The sequence below is a fragment of the Nilaparvata lugens genome, unplaced genomic scaffold (genome assembly GCF_014356525.2).
Source record: "Nilaparvata lugens isolate BPH unplaced genomic scaffold, ASM1435652v1 scaffold2800, whole genome shotgun sequence".
NCBI classification, from domain to species: Eukaryota; Metazoa; Arthropoda; class Insecta; order Hemiptera; family Delphacidae; genus Nilaparvata; species Nilaparvata lugens.
Genome location: NW_024090346.1, coordinates 1203 through 22473, shown reverse-complemented (window position 1 = coordinate 22473; position 21271 = coordinate 1203). Strand labels below are relative to the sequence as shown.

Below are 21271 nucleotides of genomic sequence, written 5' to 3'. Positions count from 1 at the left end.
AGCTTTGTGCGACATGGCTGTCGGACTACGAGTATAATATCAGGTAGGCCTAGACTACTACGGTATACTATGAATTACGTTACATTGGATAATGATAATCGATAATACCCAGTGATTATTTGACAACATTTAATCTCAATCAACATTTCACAAAAATATACATGTAAAAATATTTGTATGACTTATGGATAAGTGTGCCAATTGCTTGAAAAGGTCATGTCAGATGCCCTGAAATTGATCCGTTGCGACCTGAAAACTCTGACACCAGACCTGAGCCAGCCAGGTCACTCGATATTATTATTATTTCTTGAAAATAATAATCATCATCATCTTGGAGTGAGACCTGTCTGCTCCCTGACATGCTCCTCGACACGATGACTGCTCCATGCATTGTTATTGGCCGCCATTACTTTTTTCTTAACATCCATCTCGACTTTACGACTGGAGCTGCTGCATGGTGTATCTCTTCCACCAATCAATCCCGTCTGGAAAAGGTAGAGTATTTATTTATTTATTTTTCAAAGGTAACTCTTCACGAGTATTTTAACACAAGTTGATAAATAAACCCAGTATCAATGAATAGATAAAAAAATGATACTTTCTGATAATGGAATAGTGGAACTGGAATAGAAGTTTTTCTGAGATGGTTGTTTCTCAATTTCTATGAAGAATACTATGGGAATACTCAATTTCTATGGCAAGCTCTACGGAACTGAGATGGAAGTTGTTTTGAGATGAAGCTGTTACCCAATTTCTATGGAAATATCATGATTGGAAACTTTCACACTCATTTCTCAATCAAGAGTGCAAATTAGAACAATGCTCAGTCTCAATAGTCAATAATAACCAGAGGTGGCCCTCTATAGACAAAATAGAAAGTCCCCAGATTCTTCAATACTAATTATTAAACGAAAATGCTGTAAATCACCCTGAAGACTTCTGTTACTGCAAATATTGACAACAGGGTTGACAACTAAATGGAAATTCGATGAGAGCTACTATCAAAAATATTTGCAGTAGCAGAAGTTTTCAGGGTGATTTACAGCATTTAATTATTAGGATTTTCGTTGAATAATAATCATTTATAAATTGAAATTTGAATAAATGCAATTCCTCATTCATTTCCATCTCCAATATAGTTATGAGGGATGCTTTACTGATCAAAATTAATACAGTTCGTTCCAGTGAGATCAACTTTATACTGTCAGCATTATTCAAATGAGAACTATTGGTTTTATTCATGAAGAATGCCAGTCTAGTCAAGTAGTGGAACATCTATAGAGTGATTCATTCCTAAGACATAGGGTTGGGACGATAGTTCTAAACCCTAATCGGCAGTTTCGTGAGCAATGGAACTCTATGACTTCTCTTCGCAATGAGAGAATGTACTGTAATGGAGGTTCCTACGTCATAAGGAATGCTGGAAGTTTCAAAAGAGTCACTATACTATAAGGCACCGCACGACAAGATTGCCTCTGGCTGTCATTTGATTCAATGAGAACCAGGGATCATCTCGTTGTGCGCTGGAAAATTTGAGCATGGATTCGGATATGATCCTTGACGTATCCTTATGACGTACCCCCCACTAGGAAATACTGAAATTAGATGTTTCTAACGGGTGATTCTCATAGAAAAAAGGCCGCGTGAGATGATTTCAGCCGAAATATGTATTTTTTTGTTAGGAAGGCCTTGAAAAGGTATTATAATGAAAAATTTGTATTTTGGCTGTAGGACATGATTTTCTATTTTTGGGTATGTCCCCCCCCTCCCACCACTACTAAATTCGAAAATTTCTAAGTAATCCTGTTCATAATGAATTGTTCTTTCACGTGATGTGTGATTTTTCATCTATACTAGGAAAATATCCATGTTGTATAGGGTAGAAGTGGTAGGTTTGCATAATTTTGAAAACCCCTTAAAAAATACCCCTTTTTTGAAAATTTGTAGCTCCGGAACCAAAAATGGTAGGATCCTGCGCGACTACTCAATTTATTGAAAATCTTATTCTCTTTAATTTTGTCGAGTATGATTTTTCTTGAGAAACTTAAGGTTCACGAGATAAAATGAGAAAATTGAAAAAAGTCCGAAATTTTGGGAGGTTTTGGGGGTGAAGCCGCCCTCTGGCGTGTCAGCAAATTCCAGATTTGAATTCAGCGCCCCAAAATACATATAGAACAGTTGAGAAAAATTCTTTCGAGGCTGTTTCCTGAAAAACGACCATTTGACTGGACTATCTGTTCATCTGATCAAGATAGTTCATGAATTTTTATGATAATATCAAATCAAATCAAATCATTTATTTGCCATACAATAAATACATATTCAAAACATAATAAAAGAAAATACATAATTTTATAATCAAAAGTATAGAATAATTAAAATAAGAATTAAGCATAAATAATACCAAAATCATAATTAGATTCTCAATGGTAATCCGGCATCACCAGCAAAAGGAATCAAGCCTTGCCCGCTGGTGAGAGTTGCAATCAGCTAGTTACATTGGTTGTTTCCTAGTTTTATACAATAATAGAGAGAAAAAAAATCCACGCTTTAAAATATGTTTTAAAAAAATTAGATTATGCCTTCAATTGAAAAGAAATAGTTTTCTCTTATCCAATTTTTTAGTATTTTGTAATTAATTTTTGCTTCCAGATCAAAAGGCAATTCATTTATGAATCTAGTACTTATATAAATGAGCTGTCTTCTAACTACTGTTAGTTTTGTTTTATAAATTTTATATTTATAGGTTGTATTTGGTCTTAAATCATATTGAACTATATCATTTAATAAAAATTTGTTTTTATACTTTATAATATATTTTGCTAAATTTTTCAAGGTTGTTCATGGTTTAATGATTCTCGAACACAAATAAGATTCAAAAAATGTTTATGGAGATAGAATAGTGTCATATTCAACTTGCAATGTAGAAGTACTATCTGTACCTCCAATTCTTTTCATCACCAATCAAGGAGCAACGGTACCACAAACAGAGTAATTGAGATTTTTTTCAAATAATTGATTCTTTGAATCATGGATTGGCTTTATCTTATTTTACAGGTATTTTAAAACTAACAGTGTTGTATAGTGTCTACTGTATGTTGAGAGTAGAATACTCTGTAATACCGTAGAGATAAAAGATAGCATGAGAAGATATTTGATGATGCAGGACGTTTATGTTCCAAATTTCATTGTTATATCAAGCCAATATTATTGTCGAATATCACTGTCTTGGCAAGGTAAGAGTGTATAAACGGCACAGTATGAGAGACTACTGTCACATAGCTTCATGAAAAGAAACTATGAGAACTATCGACTTGACATAATAACATTTGCATTTGTGTAACATAAACGCTCTATACTTTCAGATATCCTCTTATTCTATCTTTTCTCTATGGTAATACCACAAAGAAAAAATCATAAGTAGATATAGGTAGATAAAGCATAAGTAGATATCCCATGGTATAGGCCGTATATGTTCCAAATTTCAAGTTGATTTAATTGTTAATGAGTTAGTGAGAGTCGATTACACTCGACCACTGTTTATAATTACTGTTTGACTGGGGGAGAATGTAAGAACGACACAGTAGACAGTATGAGAGACTACAGCGTCATGAAAGAGAAATACTAGGACTATCGGCTTCATTGATACAAATATCGGCTGTCTACTGATATTTAACTGTCTAATGATATTAACTATCTATTGATATATACTTGTCTGTCTAGTGATATTTGGATTTTAAACGTCCTATACCATGGGATATCTTCTTATGCTATATTCTCTATATGCTAATACTAAGCTATAATACTAATACTACTGATACTAGAGCTATAATACTAACAGAGTTGTGTTAATAGTAGCCCAGCTCTGGAATCCAGCTCTTGCCAGGGTGGCTCCTGCCTGGGTGAGTCTTGAAGCTTCTCTCCAAAGGAGTTCTCCTGAGTAGAGAGTATCACGGTAACTCCTCATCCGATCCAATTCTACCTCAAGCTCAGATGCGGCTGAACCAAGAACTTCTCCTGAAAAAATGAATTTTTGAAATGAGTAATCGCACTAGTTGTAAGAATTATTATTTTGATCTCACGATTGTACAACATTATGTACAGTTTTATTTCTAGGTTTACTTCATAAAACAGGTGTTCATTCATTATTCCAACATCGACTACAACGAGATTTGGAAGCTCTACAGTTGAAACAATAACTGCTCTAGATAATTTATTGAATTTTTTAAATTCATAAGAATTTTTGAAATGAGTATCGCACTAGTTGTAAGAATTATTATTTTGATCTTATGATTGTACAATATCAAGCCAATATTATCGTCGAATATCATTGTCTTGGCCAGGTTAGAGTGTATAGACGGCACAGTATGAGAGACTAACAACGTTACATAGCTTAACGGAAAGAAACTATGAGAACTATCGACTTGACATAACTAGTAGTTCTGTGAACAGTAGACCTCACGCAGTTTTCTCATCCACAAGTATATGATGTCACCTGTTCTAGTTGATTCAGTTGAATCACAATTCATAGTTGAATCATAATTTACTCTTAAAAAATGTTATTTGTTTTCTCCAAGATCAAAAATCACTTATGTTAATTAACTCAATTTGTATCCCATATAATAATTTATCCAGTTCCGAGATAATCTTTCCATCTGATAAAAATATTTCTCAACTATTTAACATTTTTTTTCAATCAAGAATATTATAATTTGTTCAGCATTATTCAGTTCATTTAATCATTTTTTATTTTATTTTCAATCCTATTAAATTTGTTTTTCAAATGTGAGAATATTGGTACTGATGGACACGCATCATAAAAAATATTGAAACCCTACCTTATAGAAATAGACACGGCCAGACATCTGTGTAATGCATGCAATGAATAATCCACTTGTCAGCAATATTGAATAATATTGTCAGCTGATTGATTATGAATGATTCTATAGTCTGATTAATCCTATCTTCAAAGTAGATGGTATATATAGTGATATCAGAGTATGGATTGATTATGAATGATTCTATAGTCTGATTAATCCTATCTTCAAAGTAGATGGTATATATAGTGATATCAGAGTATGGAGGAATTCCTTCCTTTTCATATTATCTTTAAAATGCAAAATTTCAAAAAACCTTGGGTATATATCGACGCGCAGTTGAAAAAGGAATATTCCTGCCAAATCTCATCGAATTCTATCAACGCGTTTGACCGTAATCGCGTTACATACAGACAGACAAAAGAAATTCCGAGTTAAAACATAGACCTCACTATTTCAACTTTCGGTCAATAACATTCATTTGCATTTATGTAACATAACTTAAACGCTCTATACTTTCGGATATCCTCTTATTCTATCTTTTCTTTACGGTAATATCACAGAGAAAAGATAGCATAAGTAGATATCACATGGTATAGGCCGTTTATGTTCCAAATTTCAAGTCACTTAATTTTTAATGAGTTAATGATAGTCGATTACTCTCGACCACTATCTATAATTACTGCTTTAACTGAGGGAGAATGTAAGAACGGAACAGTAGACAGTATGAGAGACTACAGCGTCATGAAAGAGAAATACTAGGACTATCGGCTTCATTTAAACTGTCTACTGATATTTATATAACTGTCTAATGATATTAACTATCTATTCAACTATCTATTGATATTTACTCAACTATCTAGTGATATTTGGATTTTAAACGTCCTATATCATGGGATATCTTCTTTACTATATTCTCTCTATGCTAATACTAAGCTATAACTTATACCTTTGACTATAGAAAGAATTCTTTCTATAGTCAAAGCTTATACTGATACTAGAGCTATAATACTGACAGAGTTGTGTTATTAGTAGCCCAGCTCTGGAATCCAGCTCTTGCCAGGGTGGCTCCTGCCTGGGTGAGTCTTGATGCTTCTCTCCAAAGGAGTTCTCCTGAGTAGAGAGTATCACGGTAACTCCTCATCCGATCCAATTCGACCTCAAGTTCAGATGAGGCTGAACCAAGAACTTCTCCTGAAAAATAATTTTTTTGGAATGAATATTTCAGTTCTTCCAAATATCATTTTTGATCTCACGATTGTACAACATTATGTACAGTTTTATTTCCAGGTTTACTTCATAAAACAGGTGTTCATTCATTATTCCAACATCGACTACTACGAGATTTGCAAGCTCTACAGTTGAAATAAAATTGCTCTAGATAATTTATTAATCTTGCATTTATGAAAGTAGATTTTTTCTCGTAAACGTTGGAAATGCAACATCCATTAAAGAGTTCACATCAAAGTGTGAATGAAAGACTAATGAATCAATTATTATTTATTGATTGAATTCAACAACTCAATGAACACAAGCACATGCTTAGAAAAAGAATGGATGAATTGATTGGCGGAAATATGAAAAATGGGAGCCAAAATTCTGAATAATTATAGGCCTAAGGAAGGCTACATAGAGGATAAAAATGGATGATGAATCATTCAATATGTAAATACTGTACTGATCCAGTTACATAAGATACTTTTTATGACATATTCAAATTGCCAATCGAAAAAGGAAATGAAATTCTGAGACTGATCCATTTTATAATTGCAATTTTTGGGATGAAAATTAATACATAACTCTACTCATATTTCACAAAAGCATTAATAGGCCTACAATAACATGGTTATTGCTAATGAATCTACTTGAAATAATTGCATGAATTGTTTCTTATAATTGTTTCTTCAAGGATGATTTTTTCAATTGATCAATAAAATGTTATTATTGCAGACTATTAGTGTGGAAGAGATTCGTCATCATTCATCTTTATCCTCTATGTGAATTACTAAAAACTAGAACCTCGGTTCCTATAGAATTCCTCATTTTATGGTATGTGACAAAAAGTTCCCATCGTTTTACTGGGCATTCTTGTAATATAATTTTCTCTGAGTATCTTCGTAAATTCTGGGTGATTCCGCTATTAAACATGCCGAAATAATCAATCCTTCAATAAATGGTAAGATTTCTGTAAGCTACTTCTGATCAGAGATTATAAAATGTGACATTTTGATCCGTCTTCAGTCATGGAAATTAAGAAAAACGGTTCACTAACCGAGCACTGTATCCTGATGCTCGTACAGTCTTTGAAGGTGTTGAACTCTATCGCTGAGTTTTGCCACTTCTGCCTCTGTATCTTTTTTCCTTCGGGTCAGCCAATGAAGACAATGCTGCTTCAAAGCCTGCGAGTCAATTAAAGGATTATTCAGTTGAAAGTTAAAGTTTATTCATTCACTTATTTATTTCATTTCATAATCACAATATCAAATTAATGATTGGGAGAGAATCAACAGGATAAACACAATAGTCCAAATGAGGACTGTCTAGCCAAACCAATAGAAAACTCACCTTTCAAATTCCTCCAACAATATTATATAAACAGTACCTAATTTATGGATTCAAATTAGAAAGAGCCGCATTATAGTCTTGCTCAGACCGGTCTCGCACGGCGTGTGCGTCATAACATTTTCGACAACTTCTTCAAAGAGCAATAAGTTAACGTTTTCATTGAAACATAATCTAGTTATCACTCATCAATCACTTATAAACAATGACCAGCCCACGTTCGACAACAAATATTTCTGTACTAAAAGAGAAGTAATGTGGAAGCTGGTTTCAGTGGTGATGAGTGATGTTAATCTGTGTGATTTAAATGAGTGATTCATTAATTTGATACTTAAAACTGAAAGTTTTCCATAATATAATTTTTCAATTTGATTCCGTACACTAAATCCAAAAGGTATGTTACAAGAAGTTCATTCAGCAGTGTTACAATGTTATAAGGCATGTAAAGTATACGGTAAGCGTTTAGATCATAAAGCCATTTTTCAACTATTCTCAATTTGTTCGCACGTTTAAATCCATTCAACACAGCAACAGACGGATGTATACAGACAGACGGAGGAAAAATCTCTCCCCAGGCTATCGAATGTTACAACGCATACAGACGTTCATATATATGTCTGAGTTTGTCTGCTCACGTCTGAATGCATACGTTTGTACCTGCCTCCGTCTGTCACCATACGTCTGTCTAGTCATTGGCCGTTATGCTGCATTGTGGAGTACAGCGTCTTTCTCTGTTATGGCCATCTTCGTTATATTTCTCATTTTACTCTTAAACACCTTAATTAAGCATTACATTCAGTTAGAAAATAATTAAGGACTGAAAATGTTGTGAAGTGAACAAGACTTAACCAATTTCGAACTATGAGTAGCCTTATCTAAAATTGGGAGAGGAATAGCACATGGTTACCTTATTTGTCTCTCCCTATTATTTCGATGATGTACTTATTGTATGAATCAATAAATGAAGAATATGAAAGTAGATTGAAAATGAAAAGGTATTACCTTCCTTGTCAAATTAGCTATAAACTCTTCATGCTCGATTGCCACTTCCAGATTCCTGTTATTCTCAGCTCCTGCATCGCTCTGTGTATTGATTCATTCGCAGATTCAATCCTAGAGAGGAAATTTCATTGATTTTATTTAATAAATATGCCTGATTTGTAAGAGTTTCAGCTATCTGAACATTTTCATGAACAATGACATTGAACATCAGCTTGAAGTCAAGCTTTACTAGTGACAGATAGTTTCACCATAGAGTAAAGATATAAATATACCGTTAAGAAGAAGAAGAAGAAGAAGAAGAAGAAGAAGAGAAGAAGAAGAAAAAGAAGAAGAAGAAGAAGAAAATAAGTGAACCTAAAAGAATTTGTAGAAAAAACCAAAGAAGATGAAAATCTAAGAGACGTTGTATCATATCTGCATGAAGGATGGCCTGACATGAACGCGATAACCGGTGATGTGAAACACTTTTACAGAATAAGAAATGACTTGCAACTGAGTAATGGTTTATTGTATTTTGGAACAAGGGTTAATTGTACCTCTAGAACTCCGGAGTTTTATAATGAGTCGTTTACATAAAACTCACCTTGGCAGTTCGAAGATTAATTCTCTTGTTGATCAGTTCTTCTATTGGTCAGGTATATATTCAGATTCGCAATTTGATATTATCATGTAACATTTGTCAAAGGTTTAAAAAATCAAAAACTAAAGAGCCACTGATCAATCACGACATTCCAGATAAACCGTTTTGTAAAATTGCAGCGGACATTGCAGAAGTCGATAGATTGAACTACTTAATTGTAATTGATTATTATTCGAGATGGATTGAAGCATACCCAATCAATAGCAAAAGCAGCTTCACCGTAATTAAAAAATTGAAGGAAACATTCAGCAGATTTGGAATACCTCAAACACTAATAGCAGATAACATGCCATTTAATAGCAGAGAAATGCATCAATTTGCTGAGAATTGGGGATTCAAAATTACCACATCAAGTCCATACCTTTCAAAATCAAATGGATTAGCAGAAAAGGCAGTTGAAATATTCAAAACGATGTTTAAGGGTGTTTAAGGTTTAAATATTAAACGATATTTAAACGATGTTTGCAGCTGCAAACAAGCAAGATTTGGAATTGTATTTACTAAATTATCGTAATGCTCCCGTAGCTGGATTGGGATATACACCTTCACAGCTTCTTAATAGCAGACATATAATAACTAAGATTCCTATACCACATTACGCATTGAATCCAGAAATTGTACCTAATGAGATAATCGACAAGATGGCAAAGAATCAATCGATTCAAAAACTTTACTATGATCGTAATGTATCTAAAAACACCGAAGATTTTGTAGTTAGAGAGGAGATATATAATATGCAAAATATTCATAACAAAGAATGGGAAAAAGGAAGAATAATAATTGAGAAATTACCACAACCACGTTCATTCCTGGTTAGAAACAATAATGGCGATGTTCAGCGAAGAAACACAATTCATATACGAAAAATAAAAAGGGGAATATAGGATAATAATATATACGACTAATTTATAAAGTCTTAAAGAGGGAGATGTTACAGATGATATTTATTATTATTATATGATTTCAATACATTAGTTACCACAACGTTAATAACAGTTTAGTCTTGAATGTATTAAAATAAAGATGGTTGGTTGATATGAAGAGTATTATTCATTCAATATCTAACATGGCGAAGAAGAAGAAGAAGAGAAGAAGAAGAAGAAGAAGAAGAAGAAGAAAAAGAAGAAGAAGAAGAAGAAGAAGAAGAATACCCCATTTCCCGTGGAGCCCAAATTCTGAAACTTGTATATTCTGGAAGCCCAAATTATACCCTGAATATTGGCATATGTTTCAAAATTTGGGATTGATATTCTGGGGCCAGTTTCACGGCGGTTGTATTGATTCACATTCAAGTCTTTAGAAAACGCACGTAAACAGGAGCTGACAGACGTCCGCAGAAGTCCACAGAAATACGGAAAGAGACTTCCTCGCCAGGTGTTTGAATTTTGAAACGCACACAGACGTCCATGGTAGAAGATTGTGGGAAGCAAAAGATGTAAAGTTAATCCCAGAGAAAGCCTTTATTAATGTGTTTAATGGAACCACTGTGAAGGACCTGTAAAGGACCCCAAATCACAATGATTCTCCAAAAAAATAATTCTGAGATTATCTATATATTTTCTGAAAACAGTAAATAAGCATGTTCCAAGCAGGCTCCTATACAAACACTACACAGAACTCAGGCGAACCGCCGTGAAGCTGGCCCCACCATATCGAGCCCAAAATTTGAAACATATGCCAATATTTAGGGCTTTTTTTGGGCTTCCAGAATAACCAAGTTTCAATTTTTGGGCTCAACCGGAAATGGGTTTTATAAGGGTTTATACATTGGCGGGCCAGCTTCACGGTTAGCCCGCCACCATCACTGATCTTGAAGGTGAAGGTGTCATTTGATAGAGTGAATTTTGGGCTTTCATTCTATACCATTTTCAAATTTTGGGCTCAAAAAATACGACCGTGAGAGACTTCGAAAGTTTTCAAATTCGGCGGGCCAGCTTCACGGTTAGCCCGCCACCATCACCGATCTTGAAGATGAATATGTCATTCGATAGAGCGAATTTTGGGCTTCCATTCTATACCATTTTCAAATTTTGGGCTCAATAATTACGCTGCTGGCGGAGGAAAAACGTTATAGGCAGGGGGAGGGGGGGTAATGTATTAAACAAGGTCCCTTGTCGCCGCCAGGGAAAGTGTATTCCAGAGAAAATTGATGAGAATCGATGAAACAAGTCTTCAGCTATCATATGATACCACTTTCAATTTTTGGGCTCGATAATCACGCCGTCAGCGGGGGGGAAGGGTTGTAGGTAACCAGGTCCCTTGCCGCCCCACCATATCGAGCCCAAAATTTGAAACATATGCCAATATTTAGGGCTTTTTTTGGGCTTCCAGAAAAACCAAGTTTCAATTTTTGGGCTCAACCGGAAATGGGTTTAATAAGGGTTTATACATTGGCGGGCCAGCTTCACGGTTAGCCCGCCACCATCACCGATCTTGAAGATGAAGGTGTCATTGGATAGAGAGAATTTTGGGCTTTCATTCTATACCATTTTCAAATTTTGGGCTCAATAATTACGCTGCTGGCGGAGGAAAAACGTTATTGGCAGGTGGTGTGGGGGGGGGGGTAATGTATTAAACCAGATCCCTTGTCGCCGCCAGAGAAAGTGTATTCTAGAGAAAATTGATGAGAATCGATGAAACAAGTCTTCAGCTATCATATGATACCACTTTCAATTTTTGGGCTCCATAAACACACCGTCAGCGGGGGGGAAGGGTTGTGGGTAACCAGGTCCCTTGCCGCCCCCAGGGTATGAGTAATCAAGAAAAATCCGAAGGGAATCGATATAACAAGTCTACAGCTATCATATTATACCACTTTCAATTTTTGGGCTCGATATTCACGCTGTCAGCGGGGGGGAAGGGTTGTAGGTAACCAGTTCCCTTGCCGCCCCCAGGGAAGTTGTATTTCATAATAATTCAACGGAAATCGATGTAACAAGTCTACGACTATCATATTATACCACTTTCAATTTTTGGGCTCGATAATCACGCCGTCAGCGGGGGGGAAGGGTTGTAGGTAACCAGGTCCCTTGCCGCCCCCAGGGTATGTGTTATCAAGAAAAATCCGATGGAAATCGATGTAACAAGTCTACAACTATCATATTATACCACTTTCAATTTTTGGGCTCGATATTCACGCCGTCAGCGGGGGGGAAGGGTTGTAGGTAACCAGGTCCCTTGCCGCCCCCAGGGAAGTTGTATTCATAATAATTCAACGGAAATCGATGTTACAAGTCTACGACTATCATATTATACCACTTTCAATTTTTGGGCTCGATAATCACGCCGTCAGCGGGGGGGAAGGGTTGTAGGTAACCAGGTCCCTTGCCGCCCCCAGGGTATGTGTTATCGAGAAAAATCAGATATAAATCGATGTAACAAGTCTACGACTATCATATTATACCACTTTCAATTTTTGGGCTCGATATTCACGCCGTCAGCGGGGGGGAAGGGTTGTAGGTAACCAGGTCCCTTGCCGCCCCCAGGGTATGAGTAATCAAGAAAAATCCGAAGGGAATCGATATAACAAGTCTACAGCTATCATATTATACCACTTTCAATTTTTGGGCTCGATATTCACGCTGTCAGCGGGGGGGAAGGGTTGTAGGTAACCAGTTCCCTTGCCGCCCCCAGGGAAGTTGTATTTCATAATAATTCAACGGAAATCGATGTAACAAGTCTACGACTATCATATTATACCACTTTCAATTTTTGGGCTCGATATTCACGCCGTCAGCGGGGGGGAAGGGTTGTAGGTAACCAGGTCCCTTGCCGCCCCCAGGGTATGTGTTATCGAGAAAAATCAGATATAAATCGATGTAACAAGTCTACAGCTATCATATGATACCACTTTCAATTTTTGGGCTCGATAATCACGCCGTCAGCGGGGGGGAAGGTTGTAGGTAACCAGGTCCCTTGCCGCCCCCAGGGAAGGAATATTTTCAGTGATTTAAGCAAAGGTCATGTTTTTTAAAAATATCATCATACAATAATCATTACGTGTATTATTGTTTCGGTTTCACTTGCAGTAATGTCTTTAGAATTAAGTATCACTAGATTATATCGATTATATCGAGTTGAGCATTTGTATTGTTATTGTCAGAATGAAGTTTGTCGTTCAATATGAGTTCTCAGTATGCAATACTCAACTACCCCGCTTTCTCTATTGAATTCGAAAGTGAATACTTCCTACAATGTGTGAATAGGGTAGGAAGTTCATGGAATTTTGGTCCGTGTCAGAGTGACGAAAAACATATTCAGTCATTTGAAATCGGCTGAATCAAAAGAAAGCTAATGGAACCAAGGGAATTTCCAGAAAGAACGATGTCATTCAATATTTGCTTTCAGTGTGCAATACTCATCCATCCTGCTTTCTCCACTTCAAAATTGAATACTTCCTTCCAAAGCTTTGAATAGGGGAGGAAGTTTATTGTATTTTGGTTCGGCGTCAGAGTGACGAGAAACTTATTCAGTCTTCACGAATCGGCTGAATCTAAAGATAATTTGACACAAGGCGGTATCTTTGGGCATGAAAGCTCAGAATAGTAATAATAAATAAAAAGGCTTCTTCTAGAAATGTGTTAGTTAAAGATATTCAGCCTAAGTGACAAAATCAATATATCAGAATTGTCTCCGACACTTTTGTTTCTAAAGCGTTCTTAGAGAATAAAGGAGATGTTGAAAATCATTACAATAGAATCGACCCTAGTCTCTGCAGATACATTTCTATAGTCAATAACAAAAGTTGAGCGTGCATATTCTCCTAGTTTGCTCGTTTTCAGTTTCGGAATTCATGAATAGACTTTTGTTTTGCTAGCTTGTTTTACAAGTGCGGCCCCAGTATGTTTTTCTTTGAAGGAATGATTTTGGATGGAGAGCCAACCCTCACATGTCCATGTTTACAATTTTCCATGTTGACGTCATTTTCTCATCACCCCATTGGCCATTGCCATTTTAGAGTGGGATACTAGAGAGCTTTCTTCAAAAGTTAAGAAATACTAAGGGCATCAGTTGAATTCAAACGTCTGTGTTCTTACAACGGCAGTGTCTTCGGCGCAGATCAGAACAGCATCCTCGGATACATCAAAACGCATCACAAGACAGGAATTGCCTTGCAATACGGTAAGATAATATTTACAGAGATTCCACTATCGATTTCATTGTAGAATATTAATTTCTTTGTATCCCAGTAGCCCCATATCAAAGAAATTTCAATTTAAACTTTTTTCAATCTCACTCTTGGATAATAAGAATAACGGTAATTGTTTATTTCACATTCATTCGTGTGCTATGTAAAACTTTAATATCAATCAATTTTAAACTAATTCTTAGTTAATAATAAATGACAATCTACTTTCTACCCTTTGTGCACTACGAATTATCCTGTTAGTTCTTGACCGAAATTCAATCAAAATTTATTACATAACAATATTTTCACATATATTTATTTTAATATATAATTGTAAACATTATAATATTGTTATAACAGCTATCATATTATACCACTTTCAATTTTTGGGCTCGATATTCACGCTGTCAGCGGGGGGGAAGGGTTGTAGGTAACCAGTTCCCTTGCCGCCCCCAGGGAAGTTGTATTTCATAATAATTCAACGGAAATCGATGTAACAAGTCTACGACTATCATATTATACCACTTTCAATTTTTGGGCTCGATATTCACGCCGTCAGCGGGGGGGAAGGGTTGTAGGTAACCAGGTCCCTTGCCGCCCCCAGGGTATGTGTTATCGAGAAAAATCAGATATAAATCGATGTAACAAGTCTACAGCTATCATATGATACCACTTTCAATTTTTGGGCTCGATATTCACGCTGTCAGCGGGGGGGAAGGGTTGTAGGTAACCAGGTCCCTTGCCGCCCCCAGGGAAGGAATATTTTCAGTGATTTAAGCAAAGGTCATGTTTTTTAAAAATATCATCATACAATAATCATTACGTGTATTATTGTTTCGGTTTCACTTGCAGTAATGTCTTTAGAATTAAGTATCACTAGATTATATCGATTATATCGAGTTGAGCATTTGTATTGTTATTGTCAGAATGAAGTTTGTCGTTCAATATGAGTTCTCAGTATGCAATACTCAACTACCCCGCTTTCTCCATTGAATTCGAAAGTGAATACTTCCTACAATGTGTGAATAGGGTAGGAAGTTCATGGAATTTTGGTCCGTGTCAGAGTGACGAAAAACATATTCAGTCATTTGAAATCGGCTGAATCAAAAGAAAGCTAATGGAACCAAGGGAATTTCCAGAAAGAACGATGTCTTTCAATATTTGCTTTCAGTGTGCAATACTCATCCATCCTGCTTTCTCCACTTCAAAATTGAATACTTCCTTCCAAAGCTTTGAATAGGGGAGGAAGTTTATTGTATTTTGGTTCGGCGTCAGAGTGACGAGAAACTTATTCAGTCTTCACGAATCGGCTGAATCTAAAGATAATTCGACACAAGGCGGTATCTTTGGGCATGAAAGCTCAGAATAGTAATAATAAATAAAAAGGCTTCTTCTAGAAATGTGTTAGTTAAAGATATTCAGCCTAAGTGACAAAATCAATATATCAGAATTGTCTCCGACACTTTTGTTTCTAAAGCGTTCTTAGAGAATAAAGGAGATGTTGAAAATCATTACAATAGAATCGACCCTAGTCTCTGCAGATACATTTCTATAGTCAATAACAAAAGTTGAGCGTGCATATTCTCCTAGTTTGCTCGTTTTCAGTTTCGGAATTCATGAATAGACTTTTGTTTTGCTAGCTTGTTTTACAAGTGCGGCCCCAGTATGATTTTCTTTGAAGGAATGATTTTGGATGGAGAGCCAACCCTCACATGTCCATGTTTACAATTTTCCATGTTGACGTCATTTTCTCATCACCCCATTGGCCATTGCCATTTTAGAGTGGGATACTAGAGAGCTTTCTTCAAAAGTTAAGAAATACTAAGGGCATCAGTTGAATTCAAACGTCTGTGTTCTTACAACGGCAGTGTCTTCGGCGCAGATCAGAACAGCATCCTCGGATACATCAAAACGCATCACAAGACAGGAATTGCCTTGCAATACGGTAAGATAATATTTACAGAGATTCCACTATCGATTTCATTGTAGAATATTAATTTCTTTGTATCCCAGTAGCCCCATATCAAAGAAATTTCAATTTAAACTTTTTTCAATCTCACTCTTGGATAATAAGAATAACGGTAATTGTTTATTTCACATTCATTCGTGTGCTATGTAAAACTTTAATATCAATCAATTTTAAACTAATTCTTAGTTAATAATAAATGACAATCTACTTTCTACCCTTTGTGCACTACGAATTATCCTGTTAGTTCTTGACCGAAATTCAATCAAAATTTATTACATAACAATATTTTCACATATATTTATTTTAATATATAATTGTAAACATTATAATATTGTTATAACAGTATAACTCCAATATATATTACTTGTATTATTGCAAATACATCGAAATCTTGAAATATTTGGTTTTTAGAGTATAAGCTAGGTTCATTTGAAATAGTTTCAAAAGAATCTATCCTTTTAATGAAGAGATTACCTATTGTTCTTGTTGTAAAACTGGGGCATTATGAAAGGTTCTTAAATTGTTTATGTAATGATCATAAAAGTGACTAGAACCGCCTCTTTTCTATATAAACAAAACGACTCTCAAGTTCTCATAAATTATTTTTTGTGTAGTTGAGAAGTTGATATTGTGGTAATTATTCATATTGAATGAAAAAGACTGAGAAATTACAATGGTGTAATAACCGGAACCGGTCTTTCTAATTATCAATAAATTAGTGGTTTTTTTGACAATTTTTCAGTCTTTTTCATTGAAAATAAATTATTTCTTGCGATTTAAAGTTCTCATAATTTATTACTATTCCAATATTTCTATTGAGATTATAGTATTATATTGAAATTTTAATAGCATTGTATTTTGACATTCTACATTAACAATTTGTTTCTTTTTGACAATTATCATCATAATAATTCTCATCACTGACAATTATCATCATAATAATATTCTTATCACTCTTACAACCTGATTGTCTTCTTTGTATCACAAGATTACATTGTCTTGAAAAATATATATTGATATACGGTACACCCCTCGTATGGACTTTAATATAGTATATTTTTGAAATTGCCAAGTGGCTAAACAATTGATACATTATCTGTTACATTATTTTATACTATAGGTTAAAATCCTCGCTTGCTGACTGCCGAAACTGAAATTTATATCTTATTATTTTCAGATTTATACCATCAACCTGAAATCTGTGGTGAGTCTGGTTCTCTTCAGTTTGTCGCTGATGCTGCCATTCATTCTTCCAGAGTGAGCTGTCAACAGCTACCATCAGCTGTCAACACCATGGACAAGGTAGGAATTTATTTTGAACACAGCTTAATTATCACACATCATAATATTATCTTCAATATAAATATTTATCTTGGTATTGAAACTCAGCAAAATTTTTACCTTATGTTTTAATAAAACACAGACATATTCAAATAAATTTGAAGAAATGTAATAACCTGGCCCGATTTGAATACCAGAAAAATTCAGATAATTTTCAACTTTTCAAGAAATAGATTCATAGAAAATTCTTAAGTAGATATTCGAGTTATATCAATTATTTGAGGTTTCATTCCATGTAATTGAGAAACAGAAATTAAATATTGTAATGTTCATGTGAAGCTATTTAATTTATTGTTATTTTAAAAATAGTTTGTGTCATGGTTTCAATATCAAGTGTTCATGGGAAATCTTCTCTTTGTGAAAATATTAGTCTGTATTATTTAATAATGTACATTGATACACACGCTACAATATCATTATCAACAAATACTAATCATCAAACAAGTTATCATGATTTAACGAGAGCGATTTATCGTGATATTTCTACCTGAAACATTTCTTGAAAAGTGAAAAAATATTTGAATTTTTCCTTTATGCAATCAAAATATATTCGGTATATAGCCTATATATTTATATATAAACTCCAATGAACTACTCAAATAATATTCTGAAAGTAAAAAAATTAGTAGTCTACATTCATTTGGTACTTATGCAAAAAAAGAATTTCCAACCAATTAAGGCTGTGCAAAAGCTAAAACTAAACATTTTTCTGGTGATATTTTTAAAAGTTTCTCGATTTGTATATCATCAAGCAATCAAAATGAGAAAGTTTTCTCGGGAAAACATTTTTTCCGATCACTACTTCTTGAGATATGAGCGCCTCAAGTTTAAATTTTTGATACAAAACATTTCAAATTCGGTAAGAGAAAAATCCATTAGATTTGGAGGATTTATTCTTCATGCTATTATTGATCTAGTGAAAGTAGAATTTTCTAAAGATATGAATTTTTGATAAAGTTATTCAATTTACCAAAAATAACTCAACAAAAAGGTATTTTTGTTAGTTTTTATTAAATTCAATAACTTTCTCATAAATTGATATTTTCAGAAAAAAATTTTCTCACTAGATCAACAATACCATAAAGAATCTATCCTCTAAATCTCATGAATTTATTTCTCACCGAATTTGAAATGTTCTGTCCAATAACTTTAAACTTAGGCGCTCATATCTCAGAAAGTAATGATCGAAAAAAATGTTTTCCCGAGAAAACTTTTTCATTGTGATAGCTTGATGATATACAAATCGAAAAAAATTGAAAAAATATCACCAGTAGAAAGTTTATTTTTAGCCTTTGCATAGCCTTTTAATGTTTTGTATGTTGTTGAACTTTCATTGTTGTAATAGTCTTGACGATCTTAAGAGCCTTCGGCAATCTTGAGTCACATTATTTCAACACTAGGAAAAAATATCTTGATTACCGTACTTTCAGTTTTTAATCTTCAATATCTTTCGATTGTCGTCATTCAAATGTATAATTAGAAATCTCTCTGGTCGAATTTCTGTGCTCTACAACCTAAGACCAGATACACAGCTCTATCTCATATAGATTACCAGATACACCAGATAACAATGTTCCCCGTATTTCGAAGAAAATATCAATCCATGTAAATATGTACTAAATAATAAATTACAATCTAAATAATTGATATCCAAATTCTAAAATTCTAGAATTTTCCAAATTATAGGTAATTTGTGATTTCACGAGAAGTACACTTGATTTGAAAATTTGAAAAGTTGTGATCACTCTGATCATGAAACAGAGTTTCAGTAATATTGTTAAATTCAATAAATACATCTATTTTGCTATTTGATAATCAAAAATCGAAAAATCACGTTCTTATCAAAAGGAAATTAAATAAGAACATTTTGAATACTGTTCCGAACGATGAATTACATGCACATCTATGGATAATTGGAATTTATTAATTTATATGATAATATATATGATTAACGTATCTCGAGATTCTGGTGAATATGACATTTCTCATGATTCTTTCAATTTGATATTATAGACGTGAGAAGTATTGACGAATAAAACATCATCTCACTCTATAACGTGGAAATTAATCTACAATAATAATAAAGAGAAAAACTGGCCTGACCGACCTACAGCTGAATAACGTGTGCAGGAGGTGGATAGACAAGTCGAAGAATAAAAACATTCTCAGATATACAAGTTTATTGCAGCTAATGTTTATTGCATTTCGACATCACAATCACAATATTGTTTGGAATTCATCTTTGCCAAACACCGCCTATTATTATTTTTAAATACACCGCCTATCATTTAAATTTATTCCAAGTTTCAATCCATACCTATCGTACAGTATATGGCAATGATAAATGATATGCACAAGAAAGTATACTGAACTTGAATTAAAACGTTGAATGCTACAAACAGTTACTACATTCTATAATAAACATTCTCCAACAGCCTTAAGACAGTTCCTCATATAATATTTTATTCTAATTCATATTACTAGAATATTACTGAATTATATGGAATATGAATTATTTATTTGTACAAGAAGTATTCATCCAGTTAGGTATATACTCAATGACAAGAATATACAAAATAAATGTTAATTACTCAAGAACTGTATCATATAGGATAACTTATACCTGATTGGATATAGGTATGAAGAAACTCGTCAAAAATATGATCACAAGCTCAGAAAAGCTAAAATATCATTGATTAATAATTTTTTAACAAAAATAAAATGAGAACTCAAAAATCAGTTGAATGTCCAGGTCGGAAGGTTGGATATTATTCAATTTTGATAATAAACTAACAACAAATTGGAGAAATTCTTATAACTTCGTTATTTTTGAACAGATTGATTTGAAACTTCATGGGTGTGTTAATTGTATGAAGGGAATCGTTCATGATTTTTTGTAGAATTTTCCTACGTCCCATTCTCCCTCCTAAACCGAAAACATATGGTATTTCTGATGGTATATGAGAGAGGATTCAAAAGTAGCGCTAATGAGTAGACCAATAGCGTTGTTCAGCGGGCGATTTAATCCAATCCTCTTCCTTGCCGCGAAGCACAGAGGAAGCTCAGAATAGCGCAACTTTTGAATTTTCTTGCATATAGCATCAGAACTACCATATTATGTTTTTTTGGTTTGGGAGGGAGAAGGGGACGTGGGAAAGTTCTACAAAAAATCATGAACGTTTCCCTTCATACAATATTAACACACCCATGAAGTTTCAAATCAATCTGTTCAAAACTAACAAAGTTATAAGAATTTCACGAATATGATGTTAGAAAATAATCAGAATTGAATAATATCCAACCTTCTGACTTGAACATTTAACTGATTTTCGAGTTTTCATTTTATTTTTGTAAAAAATGATTATTCAATGATATTTTAGCGTTACAGAACTTGGTACTGTATCATATTTTTGGGGGCAACAAGGTGTATACCTTTCCTGGGGGCGGCAAGGGACCTGGTTACCTACAACCCTTCCCCTCCGCTGACGGCGTGATTATCGAGCCCAAAAATTGAAAGTGGTATAATATAATAGCTGTGAATTGAAACCCATCTCTGGTTGAGCCCGAAAATTGAAACTTGGTTATTCTGGAAGCCCAAAAAAGCCCTAAATATTGGCATATGTTTCAAATTTTGGGCTCGATATGGTGGGGCCAGCTTCACGGCAGTTCCAAAATTTCCAACAGAATTTATTCAACAACTCTTTTTATATATGTAATAGTTTTCGAGATACCGGTATCCAAGCCTCAAGGTGTGACATTTCTGAAAGGATAGTGTTTTTCTCCAATTTTTTGCCTTTTTTGGCCTTAAAACT

At 34.3% G+C, this 21271-nt stretch overlaps 1 protein-coding gene across 1 annotated transcript; it reads right to left on the bottom strand.

Moving 5' to 3' along the window:
* Positions 1 to 326: 326 nt before the first annotated feature.
* Positions 327 to 10429, bottom strand: LOC120355555. Its single transcript, XM_039444102.1, is given in 6 exon segments — positions 327 to 485; positions 5830 to 6011; positions 7090 to 7216; positions 8382 to 8443; positions 8446 to 8492; positions 10347 to 10429. Coding segments are annotated over 6 exon segments (660 nt in total).
* Between the last annotated feature and the right edge of the window lie 10842 nt (positions 10430 to 21271).